At 44.5% G+C, this 16,506-nt stretch overlaps 1 protein-coding gene across 1 annotated transcript in view; it reads right to left on the reverse strand.

Annotated features, from left to right (window-relative positions):
* Positions 1-4,778: 4,778 nt before the first annotated feature.
* PM20D1 (peptidase M20 domain containing 1) overlaps positions 4,779-16,506 on the reverse strand; it is a 13,194-nt gene continuing 1,466 nt past the window's right edge. The window contains exons 2-14 of the mRNA XM_003212910.4: positions 16,329-16,502; positions 15,763-15,849; positions 14,960-15,192; positions 13,950-14,036; positions 13,424-13,557; positions 12,871-12,990; positions 12,221-12,296; positions 11,932-11,993; positions 11,613-11,691; positions 10,488-10,559; positions 9,073-9,241; positions 8,255-8,354; positions 4,779-7,471 (exon numbers count right to left, since the gene is read on the reverse strand). Of these exons, the coding sequence (XP_003212958.3) occupies positions 7,342-7,471; positions 8,255-8,354; positions 9,073-9,241; positions 10,488-10,559; positions 11,613-11,691; positions 11,932-11,993; positions 12,221-12,296; positions 12,871-12,990; positions 13,424-13,557; positions 13,950-14,036; positions 14,960-15,192; positions 15,763-15,849; positions 16,329-16,502 (1,523 nt within the window). The 3' untranslated portion in view covers positions 4,779-7,341. The remainder of the gene's footprint in view (positions 7,472-8,254; positions 8,355-9,072; positions 9,242-10,487; positions 10,560-11,612; positions 11,692-11,931; positions 11,994-12,220; positions 12,297-12,870; positions 12,991-13,423; positions 13,558-13,949; positions 14,037-14,959; positions 15,193-15,762; positions 15,850-16,328; positions 16,503-16,506) is intronic.

Here is a 16,506-nt window from a genome sequence, read left to right on the forward strand (position 1 = left end):
GCTCCGCTCCGCCGCCCGTAGCCGTGCCCATGCGCGGCGGGGAGGGGCGCGCTGCCCACGCACCGAGCAGAAGCCCCGCCCCCGTCCGGAAAGGGGGTGTGGCCTGGGTCACGTGATGCCGAGCCCACCTGGAGCCCGCCGCGCTGCCGAGCGCAAGCCGTAGGGAGTTTGGTAATTAGGGAGCGCGCGGCAATTAAGCGAGGCACCGTAATTAGAGAGCTCGCTTAGGACGCAGGCCCAAAAGCAGCGACCCAGCCCGAACGTCCCTTTGCTTCTCAGACCTCTGCCAGCCCGAAGGCTTCGGCAAAGACAGCCTGCAATATCACGGCGCGCACCAAACCCATCCGACGAACCTCCAGCTGCTCCCCAGCGCCTCACTGCAGCGCGCGACTCCGCCCTTCTGAACGATCCGAGCGCTCCTGATTCGTGTTTCCTTTTATTTCCATTTATTTTTTTCCCCTTTGCACAAATGGAACTTGTGACCAGCGGCTGTTTTTCCTTCCCTTTCCTTCCCTTTCCTCCCAGGAAGCAGCCAACCACGAGTTGCTGCCATGCCCAACTCCGTGCCCTGGGGATGATGCTCAGCAGCAGCACCAGCATTGAGACACGCATGGGAGAGGAAGCAGAGCTCAGATCTGTGCCCCGCGGGTGTGGTGACTTCATTCCTTACAGCAAGGAAAAGGAGGCAGCTGTGTGAAGGCAGCAGGACACACGTGGAGGCTGAAGACTCTAAAGGATGTGTGCTGTGCTGCTTAACTCCTTTCTGCCCACGTTAATGGTTGAGTGTTGGGAGTTTGCTGAAACATTTTGTACGTTGGAAGCAAAGGCAGAGCAGAATACGTCCAGCTATACATCCAGAATATCTATCAAGCAGTATGAAGATAGCACAAATAAAACTACCATGCTTTTCCAACTCCCCCCGGCCCCAAAATCTTTGCAGATGTCTAAGAAAGCTGAACTGCTGCAGCAGATCATCAGCACGCTGCTTTCAGTGTGTTGACAGCAGCAAAATGCACTCCATTTTGTTCCAACCTGCTGCTGCTCTGTCTACTTGAACCCACTGCTCCAAAGGCTAACGAGCATTAGTGGTATATTTGTGCTAATTTAATTCTCACAACCTGTGATGTGACACTGGCAAAGAAACATAGAAAACTTGAGGCATACAGAGGTGATATCTAAACTGAAGCACTGATCTAGCATTAAATGGAGAGGTTGGTGGGTTGGTGGCAGGTGGGTTGGAGATTCATAATCCTTGAGGCTCCTTCCAACCCGGGCCATTCTGTGATTATGTGAAGCAGCAGCAGTTCCACACTGCAGCTGGGATGGCAGCCCCAAATCCTGCCCTCGGCCCCAGCCTTCGTCCTCCTTTGTCCAAACAAACCTGCTCTGCAAGGCTCTGCCTTCATCTTTCCTTCCTGACCTGGAAAATCCACATCTCCCCCAGAATAACCACTCTTCCCCCACCCCATAAAGACAACGTGCACCAAAATGTGACCTTGTTGATTAGCAGCCCGGCCAGCTGCACGCTCAGGAAGTGGAAGCGTGAAGACAAAAGCTACATGAGACAAGAGAACAGAAATAGATAAAATCCCCAGCAGCTACGCTGACGCGCGGAGATCAGAAAGGCAGAGGATGAAAGGGCAGGAAATGGCTTTCCAATTACAGGTACCAAAGGCAACAAACGTTTGGAAAGGAAAGAATTTACCACTGAGCTACACTGGATCATGGAATTGGTGGCCATGTGTTTTACAGCACTCACGTGAGTTCAGTGCTACCATACTAACACAGCACTGCCCAGCTCTGGACATGCACAAGAGGATCCAGCAAAAGGAAGTAATTTGGTCAAAGTCAGTGAAAACAAAAAGCTGTCATATAATGTAAGAGTGTTCTGGGAGCTCTGGACCCTTTGTTCCCTGTTTTAGCTTTGCTGCAGTCTGTCCCAGATCCAAACTCAGACTAATCAGGTTATGGATAATGACTTATTTACCCCTGCAGATGTCAGTCCTGAGCAAACAGTTCACAATGGCAGGCAGCACTGGGAAGCTGACCCTAATCTGGCCCTGATCTGGAAGAAGAAATGCAGCTCGTGGAATTTTGTTTTCTAGCCTGGAAACAAACAAAACCATCACCATCCTTTTTCTCGAGGATTAAACCACATCTCTCAACTGCACTCAGGTGTCACCCACGTGCTGTGTGACAAACAAACACAGGCTGCCCTCAGCCAGGAACATCCTGAGGGCTTTCAGCCATGGGAGAGCACCTGGCACAGGGGAGCTGGAAGGTTTTGGCTTCCTGTGCTCCAGGGCAGAGGTTCCTGTGTCACAGCTGCTGACCCAGTGACAGCACAGACACCTGCCACGTGGGGACTGAGGACATGCCTCTCATTGCTCCTTTGCTCCGGATATAAGCTCCAAATTCATTTATATTCTGAAATTAAGGTGAAAAAAGGACTAACAGCACAAGGCTGCTGGGACGGAGAAGTGAGAATCACTTTCTGACTCTCCACTATCCCCCACTCCATAAAGGTCCTTTCACTTCCCAACAGCCCAAAGGTGACACTGGATTAATTCTGGTGTCTAAGTAAAACTACACAGTACTGCAGTAACAAGATTTAAGTATCCAGGTGGACTTGGAAGGATAAAAGTACTGCAGGGCACATTACTCTTCCTAAGTACTTACACAGCTTGCTAGGTAGGCTGAAATCAGTCCTGTACCAAAGTTAGAGTATGGTGAGTAGGGAAGCTACAAAGTTTAAATGTGGTTTGGATATGTACATAACAGATGTAGTAGCCAGAAAAAGAAAGAAAAAACAACCACCAACCTTTCAGGTTCCCTCTTGTAAGCTTTCTGGAGGAGCTCAACTCCTTTGCTGTGGCCTTTGGATCAGTCTATGACAGCAACCTGCTGCTGCCTCTCTCTAATCACCTTTATCAAACAGAAAATACAAAAATCAGCTGGTAGAGTTGTGTAGCCAGACTGAGAGCATGCAGAGAACCTCAGCACTGCCATGCAGCGAGCACAGCCCCTGAGCAGAGGATTATTGCCATGAGCTAGAAGGAGCTTTCTGATTACTCAGAGAAATAACTGAAGTGCAGCCAGGCTCCTCCGTGTGGCTGTCCCAGTAGTGCACTGTTAGGCACAGTGCTCAATGATCCAAGTGCTCACAGGGCTACAGTAAGCCACATAATTACGCTGGATTAAAGTTATAAAAGAAAAGATATGCCAAAAAGCTTCCTGGGATATGCTTCGTGACTTGCACGTTGCCCCTCACACCCCACTGCCCAGGCAGAGCCCAACACAGAAGTGCATTCACTCTTTGTCTCCCACCCGTTGCACTAACCACCCTTCCATGCGGTCATTTTCCTTCCTGCTGAGAACTGAGTGCAGCTTCCTTTGGGGCCCCCCATCCCAGCTCTGAAATCAGTCAGCAAGATCTCTGCAGTGCAGGGCAGGGCACTCCCTTCCCCCCCACGCTGAGCTCTTGATCACAGCCGCCCTGGCAGCTGTGGAAGTAGAGCTGAGCCCCCTGCATGGCAGTGCTGACCACACGCTGCCTGCCTTGTCTGTGTTGTTTGGTTAAAGCCAATAAATGGCAGGGCAGCACTGCTGAATACCTCCAGGCTTTGCTATGAGCACTGGGAGATGGTGGAATGCAACTGGTAGTGCTGTAAGAGAGACCTCAGAGGTGAAGGCAGTGTCATTTCTTTAAGAGCTGAATCTAGGGACTAAAACGACAAACCCACGGCTGTAAGTGTTTCTGAGTGCCAGCAAGCACTCTGCTGCTGCTGAGGACTGCATGCAGTGCAAAGGCCAATGCTGGGTTCATCCTCCAAGCTCCTCAGTGAACGATAGAATGGCTTAGGTTGGAAAGGACCTTAAAGACACCCAAATTCCCCATTGTGGGTTGGCTGCCCCCCACAGCTCAGGCTGCCCAGGGCTCATCACAGCACCTCCAGGAAAGGGGCACCAACATTTCTCCATGGCCTCACTGCCCTCTGAGTGAAGAATCTGCCCCTCACATCTACCTTAAACTCTTTGTTCTGTGGCACTGACAAGACCAGGGCTTGGTGATGGCACAGCCTGCACTGCGTTCTCATAGCACCTGCTTGAGCAAATAGATTCACCAATGAAACAGCAATCAAAATGGCAAAGAGGAGCCAAAAACATCGACCAAATGTAAGGCTGGAGGGAAACAACTCTGTAAACACCTTGTTCCTGCATTCTTCTTCAGCCCTGAACTGTCCATGGTCACTCAGGTCTCAAAATAAACCACGTTGTTTTAAATAGATGCTAGCAACAGAGTTTTCTTTAGGCAGTGCAGGTGTGGAGTATGACCTTCTCACCATCCTACTGCAGGCACATACGACCCTCCATCAGCTGGGTGCTAGCAAGCAGGCTGCTAATTTCAAACAACAGACCTGCTGCTTTGAGAAACCACTGTCAGAAGAATGGCAGCTTTGTAAACTTGCCTATTAAGAAGGAAGTTACTATGGCTTTAACACAGGAACATATTAATGTACTGGAATCTGACTAATGCAAACAGCATTCACAACCCTGTTAGATACAACGCCGAATTACGTGTCTTCAGAACAGAAAATCAGGCTTTGACTTCTCTGATGAATCAGAGGTAATTGCCCTAAATGACCAGAGCACTGTGACTCATTACAAAAAAAAAAAAAAAAGAGCCAGAGCTATCAATCTGTATTTGTGATGGTGTACTTGATATTACCAAGCAGTTAGTTATGCTATGCAAAGTATAAGATCTCAGCAGAAAAGGCTAAAGCATCATCCTTACGTTTTTATTTACACGATGACACGAAGATTTCAAACACTACACAAGATGAGAGACATTCCTGGAGAGCATATCATGAACAGAAAAAGGAGCAGGGAAGAAAAACTGCTTTGTTAGAGGAGGTGTGCAGGTACCAACACTGAGCAATCGTTCAGAACTGAGCCAGATGAGCGTGGCATGGCTGCTGATCAGCTGGGAATACAAAAGCAAAGCTGCTGCACAGGAAAAAAAAAAGCAGAAATGACTGGAGAGAAATGGGGAAAGGTGGAAAACGTGCTCTCCACCATTGCATCCTGGATGAGGCCTTCAGTTGAGTGGCTTCAGGTTGTAACAAAGCTCTGCTGAACATCTGCACATTGCAGAGGCACTGCATGATGAGCAGTAATTAATGAGGTTCTGCAATGAAATGCATTAGCAAAACCTCATGGCACACATTTGCACCTTACCTGCCAAAAACAACCATGCTTTCCCAGAACTGCTTTGCTCTTCACTTTTCCTTCAGCAGCAAAATGAATCTTCAAATGAATCGTTTTAAAGAAACAGCCCTCACCAAAACACAACTGATGAGCGATTTTTATTTGGGGACAGGAAATTACAAAAGAATAAAGGATGCTTTATGTCTTTAAGGCCCATTTGCTATTAGAACAGGCAACAAATCCCTCCTAAACACCACAACACCATTTCCACTGCACAACAGCATGGCCTAAGATAAGATTTTTGCAACATGATCCCTACAACAGAATCAGAACAGTTAAGATTGGAAGAGACCACGAGACACCATCTAACCCTTTATGTTACTACCCAGTAACACATAGACATAGTGAGTTAATTTTTGTATAAAAAGAACACCAAGGAGGGTGCAAAGACTAAAGCAGGCTGGAAAATATGTGGAATTGTTTTGATGGAAACTTCATGACTCGCTCTGCTGTAGAATCAGGTGTGGAAATGATTTCATTGCAATTATAAAGGTACATCATAAAACTAAATAATCATCATGAAAAGAACCTGCACTCGTTGCTTTATTAGATAAAAGTGCTGGTTTGGTTTCAGTTATTTAATAGCTTGAGGCAGCTCAGCCCATTGGCAATACTGATAAGATCAGTCTGCAAATAAATAGAAAATGGTGAATGGGAATTAGGACTCACAGTTCCACTGTTTTTCAGGATACATTCCTGGGTATTTCCTGCACATCCCAGCACATTTTACACTATGAATTAAGAGCAGAACAACCATCCGATTCCAGTCTATCACTCACACTCAGAAAAAGAGACACACATCTCTGCAACAGTGCAACAGGAGAAGGTCTGCCTCCTTCCTACAGCAGACTCTGCATGTCAGTGCAAGAAAACAACCTCCACAGTCTTTTCTTGGCTAATGCCTAATTCTGAATTCTTTAACAAATAACAGTAACTGCAACTGAACAGACTGTTGAGGCCAAGAGAATGCTTAACCCTTTAGTGTCAACAAAGACAGGTGTGCTAGTGCAAGAAGAAATAAAAACACAGCCAATATCAATGGCCTGTGCACATTAGACTTCCCAGAGAGCTGAGTCAATAGAAGCAGGAGGTAAAGTGAGAAGTGGAAGAGTAGGCCATGAAGGTGGAGAGAAGGCTCTGCTCCCTCTGAACTGGAGAAAATGGGAGAGCTTCACCATCTTTCACAAAGAAGTTGTCTGGGGAGGAAAAGAGGAATGCTATAGAAATAGATTCAGTGAAAAAAGAGATGGGACGATCAGACAGTTTAGTTTAGTTTACCTGTTTCAAGCCACATTTCCTCACTCAGACACTCAGCATCACAACGTGTCCTGGGCCTTACTAGAGGGAGACAGGGAGAGCCACAGAAAAGAGAGGAAAAAACATTTCTAGCACCACATAGATCAGAGCAACTTATGTTAAAGCAACACTGCTAAAACCCCCCAAAGATCAGCATTTTAAGCTACAATCAGAAATCAGTCAGAAAACAGCAATATCAATTTCACCCTGGCATCATCTGAGAGCACCACTGATGCTGGTTAAAAGGATCAGCTGGGAAAGGAGCCCCACCCCATCAGCAGTGCAACAGCCTCTTAGTGCAGCTGTATCCAATGACATCCAACCTACAGCCCATCCTGTTCTCCTCACGTGAGCTTCTGACAGGCACATCGTTTGTGAAAACTAATTAACTGTAAAAGACAACTTTGACATTGGAAGATCAGCCTCTTTTAACGATGCACGAATGATTACAAATTACAGCTTCAATATTTAAGTGACTTCCAATTTCAGAGGCTTAAAGACTGAAGAAAATGCTGAAAAAATTAATAATCTCAGATTAATGGCTGCATGTAAGGCCAGGGATGCACAGAAGTCTGGTTGGCTGTGTTTTGTTCCTATTCTTATCGCTTAACAGCAAACTGTATGTTTGCCTGGAGCTGCAAACCAGCAGTGTTTCCATCTGTATGTAAAACCAAACTCCAGACATCACTCAACGTGCAACACACAACTGCTGCTTATGGCCCAGACCTCTGCCATCCCAAAGTCCACCTCAGTAGCTGTTCCTCTTGGGTTTTTGTCTCACAGCTCATGAGAGTTTGCGTGAGGCTCCGGAAGCTCGTCAACATCACAGTTCTTAATCAGCTGAAAGAGAAACTCGACCTGTTTCTCATAACTCTCAACTGAGATTCTCTCATTCAACCCATGGATCCTGGTAGAAAGAGAAGAACGTTTTTCATTCCAACATGCATTTGTGATCCACCTGCACATACCCAGCACCTACTTGCCACTTCATTAAGCAATGCTCAGCACAAAAATATACAGCAACAGATGCCAAAAATACTGCAGTGTCTGTTGCTCAATCTAACTGAAGTAATTTACTGATCCTAAGGCTCACAGCACAACTAAACTCATGGTGTACATGGAAAAGAAAACTTATCCCAACTCTTTTCCCACCTCCTGACCATTTATGTCACTGTCCCACACAGCTATCAAAGCATTACAGCACTCCTGTGACACTTGCACCTCAGTAAGATGACAAATGTACTACATATTACTCAAAGAAACAATCCTTTCTATGTTGGAGTTCTTGGTTATTGCTTTACCCCAGAAAATCTAAAATGCAAACAAATTCAGTGTCCAAACAGGGACAAACCTCTTAAACAAGGCCAAGCACCAGGACAATACCTTTCACACTGCAGCACTATATAAAGGAGCCAGTCAGCCTCACTGTATTGCCAGCACCTGAAGGAGGTCTTGCTCACATTTAGAGTAAAGAAGAGTAAGGGCTAACGCTCTCTCAGTGTAATTACCATCCCCTATTTGTGCAGCACCCAAATATGCAGGAAATGGGTGGCCTTGCAGAACGTGCAGCAACACCAGCACCACGCCAAGGTACACAAGGCTGGGTTTCCTTCAGCCTAATGCATATCAACTCTCTCTTTCTCTACTCCCCACCCCAAACAGCTGCCCACATGCAGACAGAATACAGTACCTGGGGAGATCATCTGACTTCAAGAGCACTGGGTTGAATCGATAAATGGCATCTGTGACGTTAGTGAAATGCCTGCTGTCTGTGTTTCCAATACACGTGCCTGGAAAACAAACCTCAGGTTTACTTTGCATGGCAGCAGCAATTTAATGACTCACACTTTTTTCCCCAGGAGAAAGGAAAGGCATCTGATTACAGTTCTGTGTGACACTGAACTACATCAAAATCAAAAATCACTGAGAACAGTTTATTGGAACATCCTGGAAGAACAACATTCTCTCCTTTACGAAGAAGAGGAACTGAACATATGATTCAGTCATTCTAAGAACAGCTGTGATACTAAACCTGTACCAAAGTTCAAGCTTCAAACTGCAGTCTAACAAATAGTACAGAAATAGAAAGGAACTGCAAGCAAGGGAAGGGGCTGGGATGATAAGGAACAATACAGAAAAGTAGGAATGGCTTTGCCAGCTCTGAAAACTATAAAAGAAGAGCTAAAGAAAGAAGACCTCCTACTTTCCCCTCACAATTCCTTTCTTCCCTGAAGAGATTCCTTTGTATGTGCAGAGAGTCAAATTCAAGGCTCATTGTTCCTGCTGGTTTCCTGTTTGCTTTTTTACTTCCACCACTAAAAACTAACATAAAACTTGAAAACATAAAGAGGGAACTGAGTAAAAGAGGAAAAAACAGCTGTTTCCAGTAGTTAACAGCTGGGGTGGAGAAATACATAGAAAATGGAAACAAGGCAATACTGGGAGGTGGGGGAGAGAAAAGCAGGGAGGAAGCTGAAGAGGAAATAATTGTCATGTGCTTGTTGTTACCTGGGACTACACTGTCAACATTTGGGAAAGTATCCAGAATGGTTCTCTGAAAAACATGGACTCCAAAGGTCTGGTCATCCCATGGGCTGATGGGAAGGGGGTCAAAGGCCTCTACAACATCAATCTTCACTCTGTCATCAGCAATCGTGTTTCTAACTGTCTCTAGCACCTATGGGTAAATCACAGAGATTAATCATAATAATAAAGAGAAGAAAGAAATGAGAGCATCTCTTCTAGATGTCAATATACTACTTTGCAGAAGATGTTTCTCTACGGACTGCTAACTTTTGCTCCAAATATAGATGCAGAATCAGGACCAAAATGGTGTGGCAGCCTCTCTTCCTTTACTGGGTGGGTAGCTGACACTTAAGCTAACATTTCTGTCTCAGTGCAATCAGATGCACATCACTGCCTCAAGGTGTTCCTCAACTACTTCAGCTCTGACAGCTTGTTGCCAATCTCCTTTAATCCAGAACAAGCTTCCAGAAAATACAAACTTCCAGAGGTTTTGGAAGGGAAGACACTACTTTTTGATAATTTATCACAGCTGTCCTTGGCTGAGCAGGAATGTCCAGCCTGGAGCATGCAAGACTCACACATTCTCACAAGTCACAAGTCCTAAGCTTTATTCCATTCCACAATCACATATAATGCACATATGCTCTTTGGCACAAGGAAACTTTTGAAATCTGCTCAGTGTAATTGCAAGACACAATTCCAAGTTTAGTCTGCCTCTTGATCTGTTCCATATTCAGAAAATACTCAGAATCTGTACAGCATTTCTAAGAAGGTTGTTCTGAATAAACTCTATTCCACTCATAAACAAATCAATTTTGCTCACTTGCACTGCACTCCTAAAAACAATACCCAGAACAGAGCCTGACTGAAGCAAACATACCCACATGTAGTGCAGTACTGAGGCTAAGTGAGGAACAGGCCATAGTAAACAATGCACTTTGCACTCCATCTCAGAGGAGAAAGGACAGGAGCTCAGCTGCACTTCTGACAGCCTCCATTAAGAAGCAGCTCCCAAACCTTCCCATGCAACTGTTTAAGCATAAAGAGAGATGAAAAGAGTGTTCTTACATCTACTGCCACAAGGGCTAAGTTAATTTCAGATGGCAGAGCTTCACTTTGCTGCGGAGGGATGGAGAAGAGTGGGGAGGACTCACGTGCCTATATGCCAAGGCACTGTATTGCCACATCCCACGTCTGAGCTGTGTTATGTGTGGTTCTCAAGTAGAAAACACTCAAAAGCTTGGAAGGCAGAATGCATGAGAGCATGGAAAAGCATTAAAACAGAGGGGAGCTTCCAGTCAGCAGAGCAGCCATTAGTTATCTGTTTCAAAGGTAGAAAAAAAGTAAGTTATTTGAGATGAGAGCAAAAAAATGAACATTTGTGCAGGCAGGAATACCTCCCTGGCCTTCTCTGCAGAGTGGATCCGGAAGTTCACAGTTGCTCTTGCAGATGATGGGATGACATTGAGCTAAAAAAAAAAATATCAGGACATAAAAGGAAGGTTAGAAACAGATTAAAAAGGCAACTGCAAACTCAGAAACTGCTCAGTGATGCTGGGCCTCGCAGATGAATGTGTCACTCCATTTCCACTGATACAAATACGAGATCTGTTTCTGTATCCAGCATTCAAATACTGCATCTCATTTATAATGCAGATAACTACAAAAATAAATAGTTGAGTCAATGAAAAAATGAAGCTAGCTGCTACACAAAAGCTTTCTTCCTGTGATGAGACACTTGCCTTCAGAAACTCTGCATTGAGAAACTTTGAGAAAGCCTTTTTTCAGTATTTTTCCTTTTACGGCCACATTATTTTTTTTTAGTTCTGGGATGTGTTGTGTCTTCACTAAAAAAGTAACTTACTCTTCTTTGCTGCAGAATATTTAAATTTTGTTGAAAAGGTATGAATTAAAACAACAAAAGAAATGAGAGTGTTACTTCTCTCCTGGCCACTCAGTGTCACTGTTCAGCCACTGTATCACTCCTGTATCAGGGACAGACACACCAAAAGTCCTGTTTATTTTCCAGGGCTGTAATATTTTTGGATAGCTACACCTCTTTATCAGGGCAAAATCTGCCTCTATCAGCCAGAACCTGTTTTCTCTCAGTCCAAGGTGCATGCTAACCCTCCTCAAATGATGGTAAAAACCTGACCTATGCTCACAAAAGCAAGTTCCCATCTAGGTGAGGGAAGCAGCTGTAACAGTTTCAGTTAGTGTCCACAACACTTTGTGTGGTTTCTCATCTATCCTAAAATGTAAACAATTTTAATGTTGGTTTACAAATGTCTCTCTGTGACAGATTTCAGATACTCCAGAGAGGAAATAAGTTGCAACTGCAGCTAAATTCAAGTCATGCCCGAAGTAAGAACCGGACCGGTTGTGACAGCACACAGGGTCTGAAATTAGGGCTGTACTGATCTTATAATTAAATGCATGTAGACAGAAACTGAAAGTCCTAACTGCCCATTATACTAAACAAATAATAATAATAATGATAAACATTATCAAGATGAAGCTACCTTGATTCCTGCGTTAAACATTGTGACTGCTGTAGTAGTTCGAATCAAGGCATTAGTGGAAGGTTTCCAGGCAAGAACTCTTACAAAAAGAAAAGAGTCATTTTTCAAAGACATTTCTTTTCAACACAAGCACCACATTTACATAGGGAACAAGCTGAACTGAGCCCTATTTAATTAACAAATTGCTTATTATCTGTAAAGCACTGACTTTAAATGGTAGAAGTGATTTCCTGGGATGACCAGAAATCAACAGTTTCTGACAAGCCTTCGTTTCTTACAAGTGAGACTGAGAGTGTTCAGCAAGGATATGAATTCTTACCTGCTGACAATAGGTGAAAACAGCCAGAGATTGCTCATGATGAGATTGAGAGGAAAATTGAACTAAATGGAAGAAACAGAGCCACAAAGTAGTAAGTTGCTGGTTGTCAAGAAGATAACGCGTTCATGCATGTGAAACAAGGCCAACAGAAAAAACTCACAGCATGGGATAAAGCCAGCTTCAGTCTTCTTTCCAAGAATTACCTAACTGTGCTCCAAGCTCATATGCTGAGTTACTCTTCACTCAGCAATATGAAAAACTGGGAATTAAATTATGGCTCTTTCCTCACCTCTGATGCAAGGTGCTCCATAGTCATGAGTTCCGGACCATGGCCAAACAGATTGCGCATGGGATTCTGCTCCAGCCTAAGGCAAAGCAAATCAACATTGGGAATTAGAACAGTCTTTGGCTGTTACTGCTTCAGAAGGCTGATGGGGATTTGGTTTCTAAAACATATCTACGTATTGGAGATGTAACCACACTTTCATCCATGAACACAGGTCCAATTTCTGGGCGTTCCAGTCACATGCAAAAATTTTCTTTCTAGACCAACTGAAGAACTCTCATAAAGAATACATAAAAATCTGTTTAAAAATGACTCCACATATGAGGTTTATCTGAAATATGTACCTACTAGTCAGTTTGCTACCCACAAAGATATGTAGTGAGAAGATTTACTCAGCTTCAGGATAAAACATTCTAACGCTACATCATGTTGATTGGTTTGGACAATTAGCAGCTAGACACTCTAGACATGTGGCTATTGTCCCTTTGCTGGGCACTGCATTTCTGCCCTTCAAAGTGGCTGCAAACTTCAGCTTCAAATTTGTAAGGGGAATTTGCTAAATACTCTAAAAGCAAATATCACAAAAGCAAGTCAAATATCAACACCTGAGGAACCTGCCTGTCTTTGATGTCAGACAACAGGGAAGCTCTCACCTGGACATTGCTGTTGCAAGAATGCCAATACTTGTCTCTTTTGGAGGGAAGGATGAATGTCCTGGCTCTTTTTCCACGGTGAAGTTCAGTGTTATTGAACCTTTTTCTGTGACAGCAATTCTGGCCAAATACAAATAAATAAATGATTGATGCAACTCCAAACACACATGCACAGAGCATAGGTAGAAGAAACTAGCCTGTACACTTCTAGCATTACATGAAACACTGTAGAAGCAGCAATAACAAATTCTCAGCAATCTTTAAACATTTGAAAGTCTGATAAGTCTGATATCTTGGCTTCTCCTCCTGTGAACAGACTACAGCATACAATTAGCACTCTTGCATGAGATAAGCAGAACATTCTGCTTTTGTCAGCACAGCTGTGATGGACAGCAAGCAAACCAAAGGCCCTTTGCTCGCTGTCATTTCAGCAATGCCAACGCTGCCTCATGCCTTGAAAACATTTTGGTGACATTAGCAAAGTCATTTCTAACACATAATTAATGGAAATGAATCACTTTCATCACAATGATTCTTTTTCTGCTTTACTTACAGAGCTACTGGCTTCTTCATGCCCGCAATGATGCCGTCCAGTATCGCACTTCCCTCATCCAGCAGGAAGGAGAGTTTCACTCCTCTGGATTCCAGCAGAGCTGCAATCTTCACTGCTCCCTTCCGACCAAACACCTGTGAGAAGCCAGTCAGGAAATGGCAAAGTTTAGCCACATCACAGGGAGGAATGCTGGAAAGCATTTTACTGTTCATCACCTGCAACAACGAAGCCAATCTTTGGCCAGCTTGCCATGTCTTACTTACACTCCCAAGCTCTTCCACGTCTGCAATCAGAAAAGAACTTGAAATAACACTCTGCTGCCTTTTCTCATTGCTCATTACACCAAACCCCATCAATGTCACTTAAAGCCAAACAATCAATACATAACTATGAGCACGAGCCTGACAGTATCTACACACATAACAAAGAACAGGAAGGATTTTCTAGGTGAACAGTGTTTAAAGAAGTAAGACTTGTTATGTACATGCCCATCAAGTAGTTATCTAGCCAAAATGAAAGAAAATACCTCTTCATCATGGCCAATGCCAACATAGAAAGACCTGCGGGGTCTGTAATTTCTTCTCAGTAAGAATTCTAGAGCTTGCAGAATGCCCTGCAGAAAAGAAACACATAAACCCACCTCAGAATATTTTACTACCCTATGGCGTTAGAGGGAGGATAAGTGTAAAAGATTGTAATGTAACAGAAAGGAACCACGATGCATTCTCAGCCTGTAAGGAGACTTTCTCCTGCTCACAACTGAGTTTTTACTTCTTCAGCTCCTGCTGATGACATTCATATTCTCAAGTAATGCTTCAGGCTTGGTGTGATACAGTGTCAGTCTATGCACACACAATACAGTGCAGGTTTGTTCTTCCAACTGTGAAATCAGGGACAAACTGCATAGGAAGCACGATGCTTTTCATCATCCAAGGACTCCACTGCTCCTTTAAATCATCTTTTACACAGCCTGGCTCTGACTTGAGCTACCAATCCCATTTATGTTAAGGAGCAACGTGTTTCATACAAAAAGTACTACGGTAGAAACAGAAGAATGAGAAATTTACTCTGAAATGAAATGAAATCTACCCTTTGCCCCTTTGCCATATTTTTCCATTTCCCTTGTCTTTTAAACTACAGTTTTCTGTTTGTTTGTCATTTTTAGCAGAAATTTATATCACCTCAACCTCACAAGCAACCATCTCATCTTTTCCACCAAAATCACTGATTTTTATTGTCCATTTGTGGGATCACTCGTGCGGTTCACAGTAGGAGGGAGTGTCAAAACAAAACCACTCAACCAAATACATCTGCATCCGTAAATATATTTTTCTACATCTTGAAAGAGACCTCACTGTTTTCTTCAGTAATAGAAGACCACCTCGCTGCATCTCTAGGAAAAGTTGGGGAGAAATTGCAGGGCTCAGGAATTTTCTTAGGAAAGAAGGGCAAGAGAGATAACTTGGTCAATCTCAAGAGAGCACATTCTTTCAATTTGCTTTTTCCTCTCCCTGAAATATTACCAAGAAGACGTACAATGGCAGAGTTTTTGTTGTCCAGAGTTCCTCGTCCATAGATGAAACCTTCATGCTCTGCAGCTGAGAAAGGAGGGAAATCCCAACCCTCAAGGGGAGCAGGCACAACATCCATGTGTGCAAGCAGCATGTAGGGCATCATTTCAGAGTCAGAACCCTGAACTGTGAAGAGGTGGCTGTACTCCCCAACGATTTCATGTTGAATGAACTTGGAAGAAAATACAGCTGGGAAGACTGTTTGGAAGAACAGATAAATAAAAACACAAGAAAAAGAAAAATCAGTGCTAATTTCCAATTGTATCACTGTACACCCCACGGAGCAGTCAGATACTTAGCTTCGGTGGGCTCAACAAGCTTGCTCCAGGAAGCAGATGTGCAGCTTCACTCTTACACTCCCACCAGCCCATATGGGCTCATATTTGGGATTTTCTTAAGGAAAAATGGGAACTGTCATCTATCAGTGCTGCAGCTGTTTTAGAGCAATGATGGAGCTGTCAGTTAGGCTGAAACAGTACCTTAATTTTTTTTTTTATGGCAAAGTCATTTAGCCATCTAACGAACACTAAAAAGGGCATCTGAACTTTTTCTTTGCTAGCTTTGGCTGTTGGTGTATCCCTCATAAAATCACAGGACGGCCTGGGTTGAAAAGGACCACAATGCTCATCCAGTTCCAACTCCCTGCTATGTGCAGGGTTGCCAACCACCAGACCAGGCTGCCCAGAGCCACATCCAGCCTGCATGTACTGCTCCACTGTACAGTGAAAAAAGAGTAGCAGGGATGACTACTTAGGATAAGCTTAATACCTTTCTGAATGTAATCCCCAAATTCTGCCATGGCGGTTGCATTTAAGTCCTCCGGAGACACGGAAACAGTCGGGATTTTAACAGCACCTTCGGTCAAACAGAAAAGAGATCAAATGACACTGAAATCAGACTGGCACTTCAAAAGGCAAAGCAATATTTACATTCCTTGGCATTTTTGAGGCTTTACAGATTGTTTCACAGCTCAGGGAAGAGTGACCGCAATGGGAAGGACGGGCGCCCTTCAGCTCAGCTGTGTCTGCTGCATTTCCCTTCTGTTTCAGTCTTTTTCTCCCCACAAAACCGGAACATATTTTGTTTTTTCAGCCCAGAGGGGTGCCTGATGGTTGTCATTAGGGATGGCACCACTACTAAGGAAACCGATTCCTTGCCCACACAGCGTTCTGACAGTTGGGAATTCCCATTTCCAACGGCAATACACTCAACCCACAAAGCCTTATCACCGAACAATGCTTTCCTTGCTCAGTCTCAGCCCTCCGAGTCGCACACACAGACCCTCCAACACCGAACCCTGCGGGACAGCCCGGGGCTCTCGAAACGCCCCTCACCTCGCAGCGTTTCCTTCATTTCCAACCTCTCTTCGATACTGAAAGCGGCCGTTCCCCCGCGCCGTGCCCACAGTCGCGGGATGGCCGGGGATCGCAGCGCGTAGGCGCGGATCAGCACCGCTGCCGTCAGCGCCAGCAGCGCCGCGCAAAGCCCCGCAGCAACCGCGCACAGCGCTGC

The sequence above is a fragment of the Meleagris gallopavo genome, chromosome 28 (assembly GCF_000146605.3).
Source record: "Meleagris gallopavo isolate NT-WF06-2002-E0010 breed Aviagen turkey brand Nicholas breeding stock chromosome 28, Turkey_5.1, whole genome shotgun sequence".
Classification (NCBI taxonomy): Eukaryota; Metazoa; Chordata; class Aves; order Galliformes; family Phasianidae; genus Meleagris; species Meleagris gallopavo.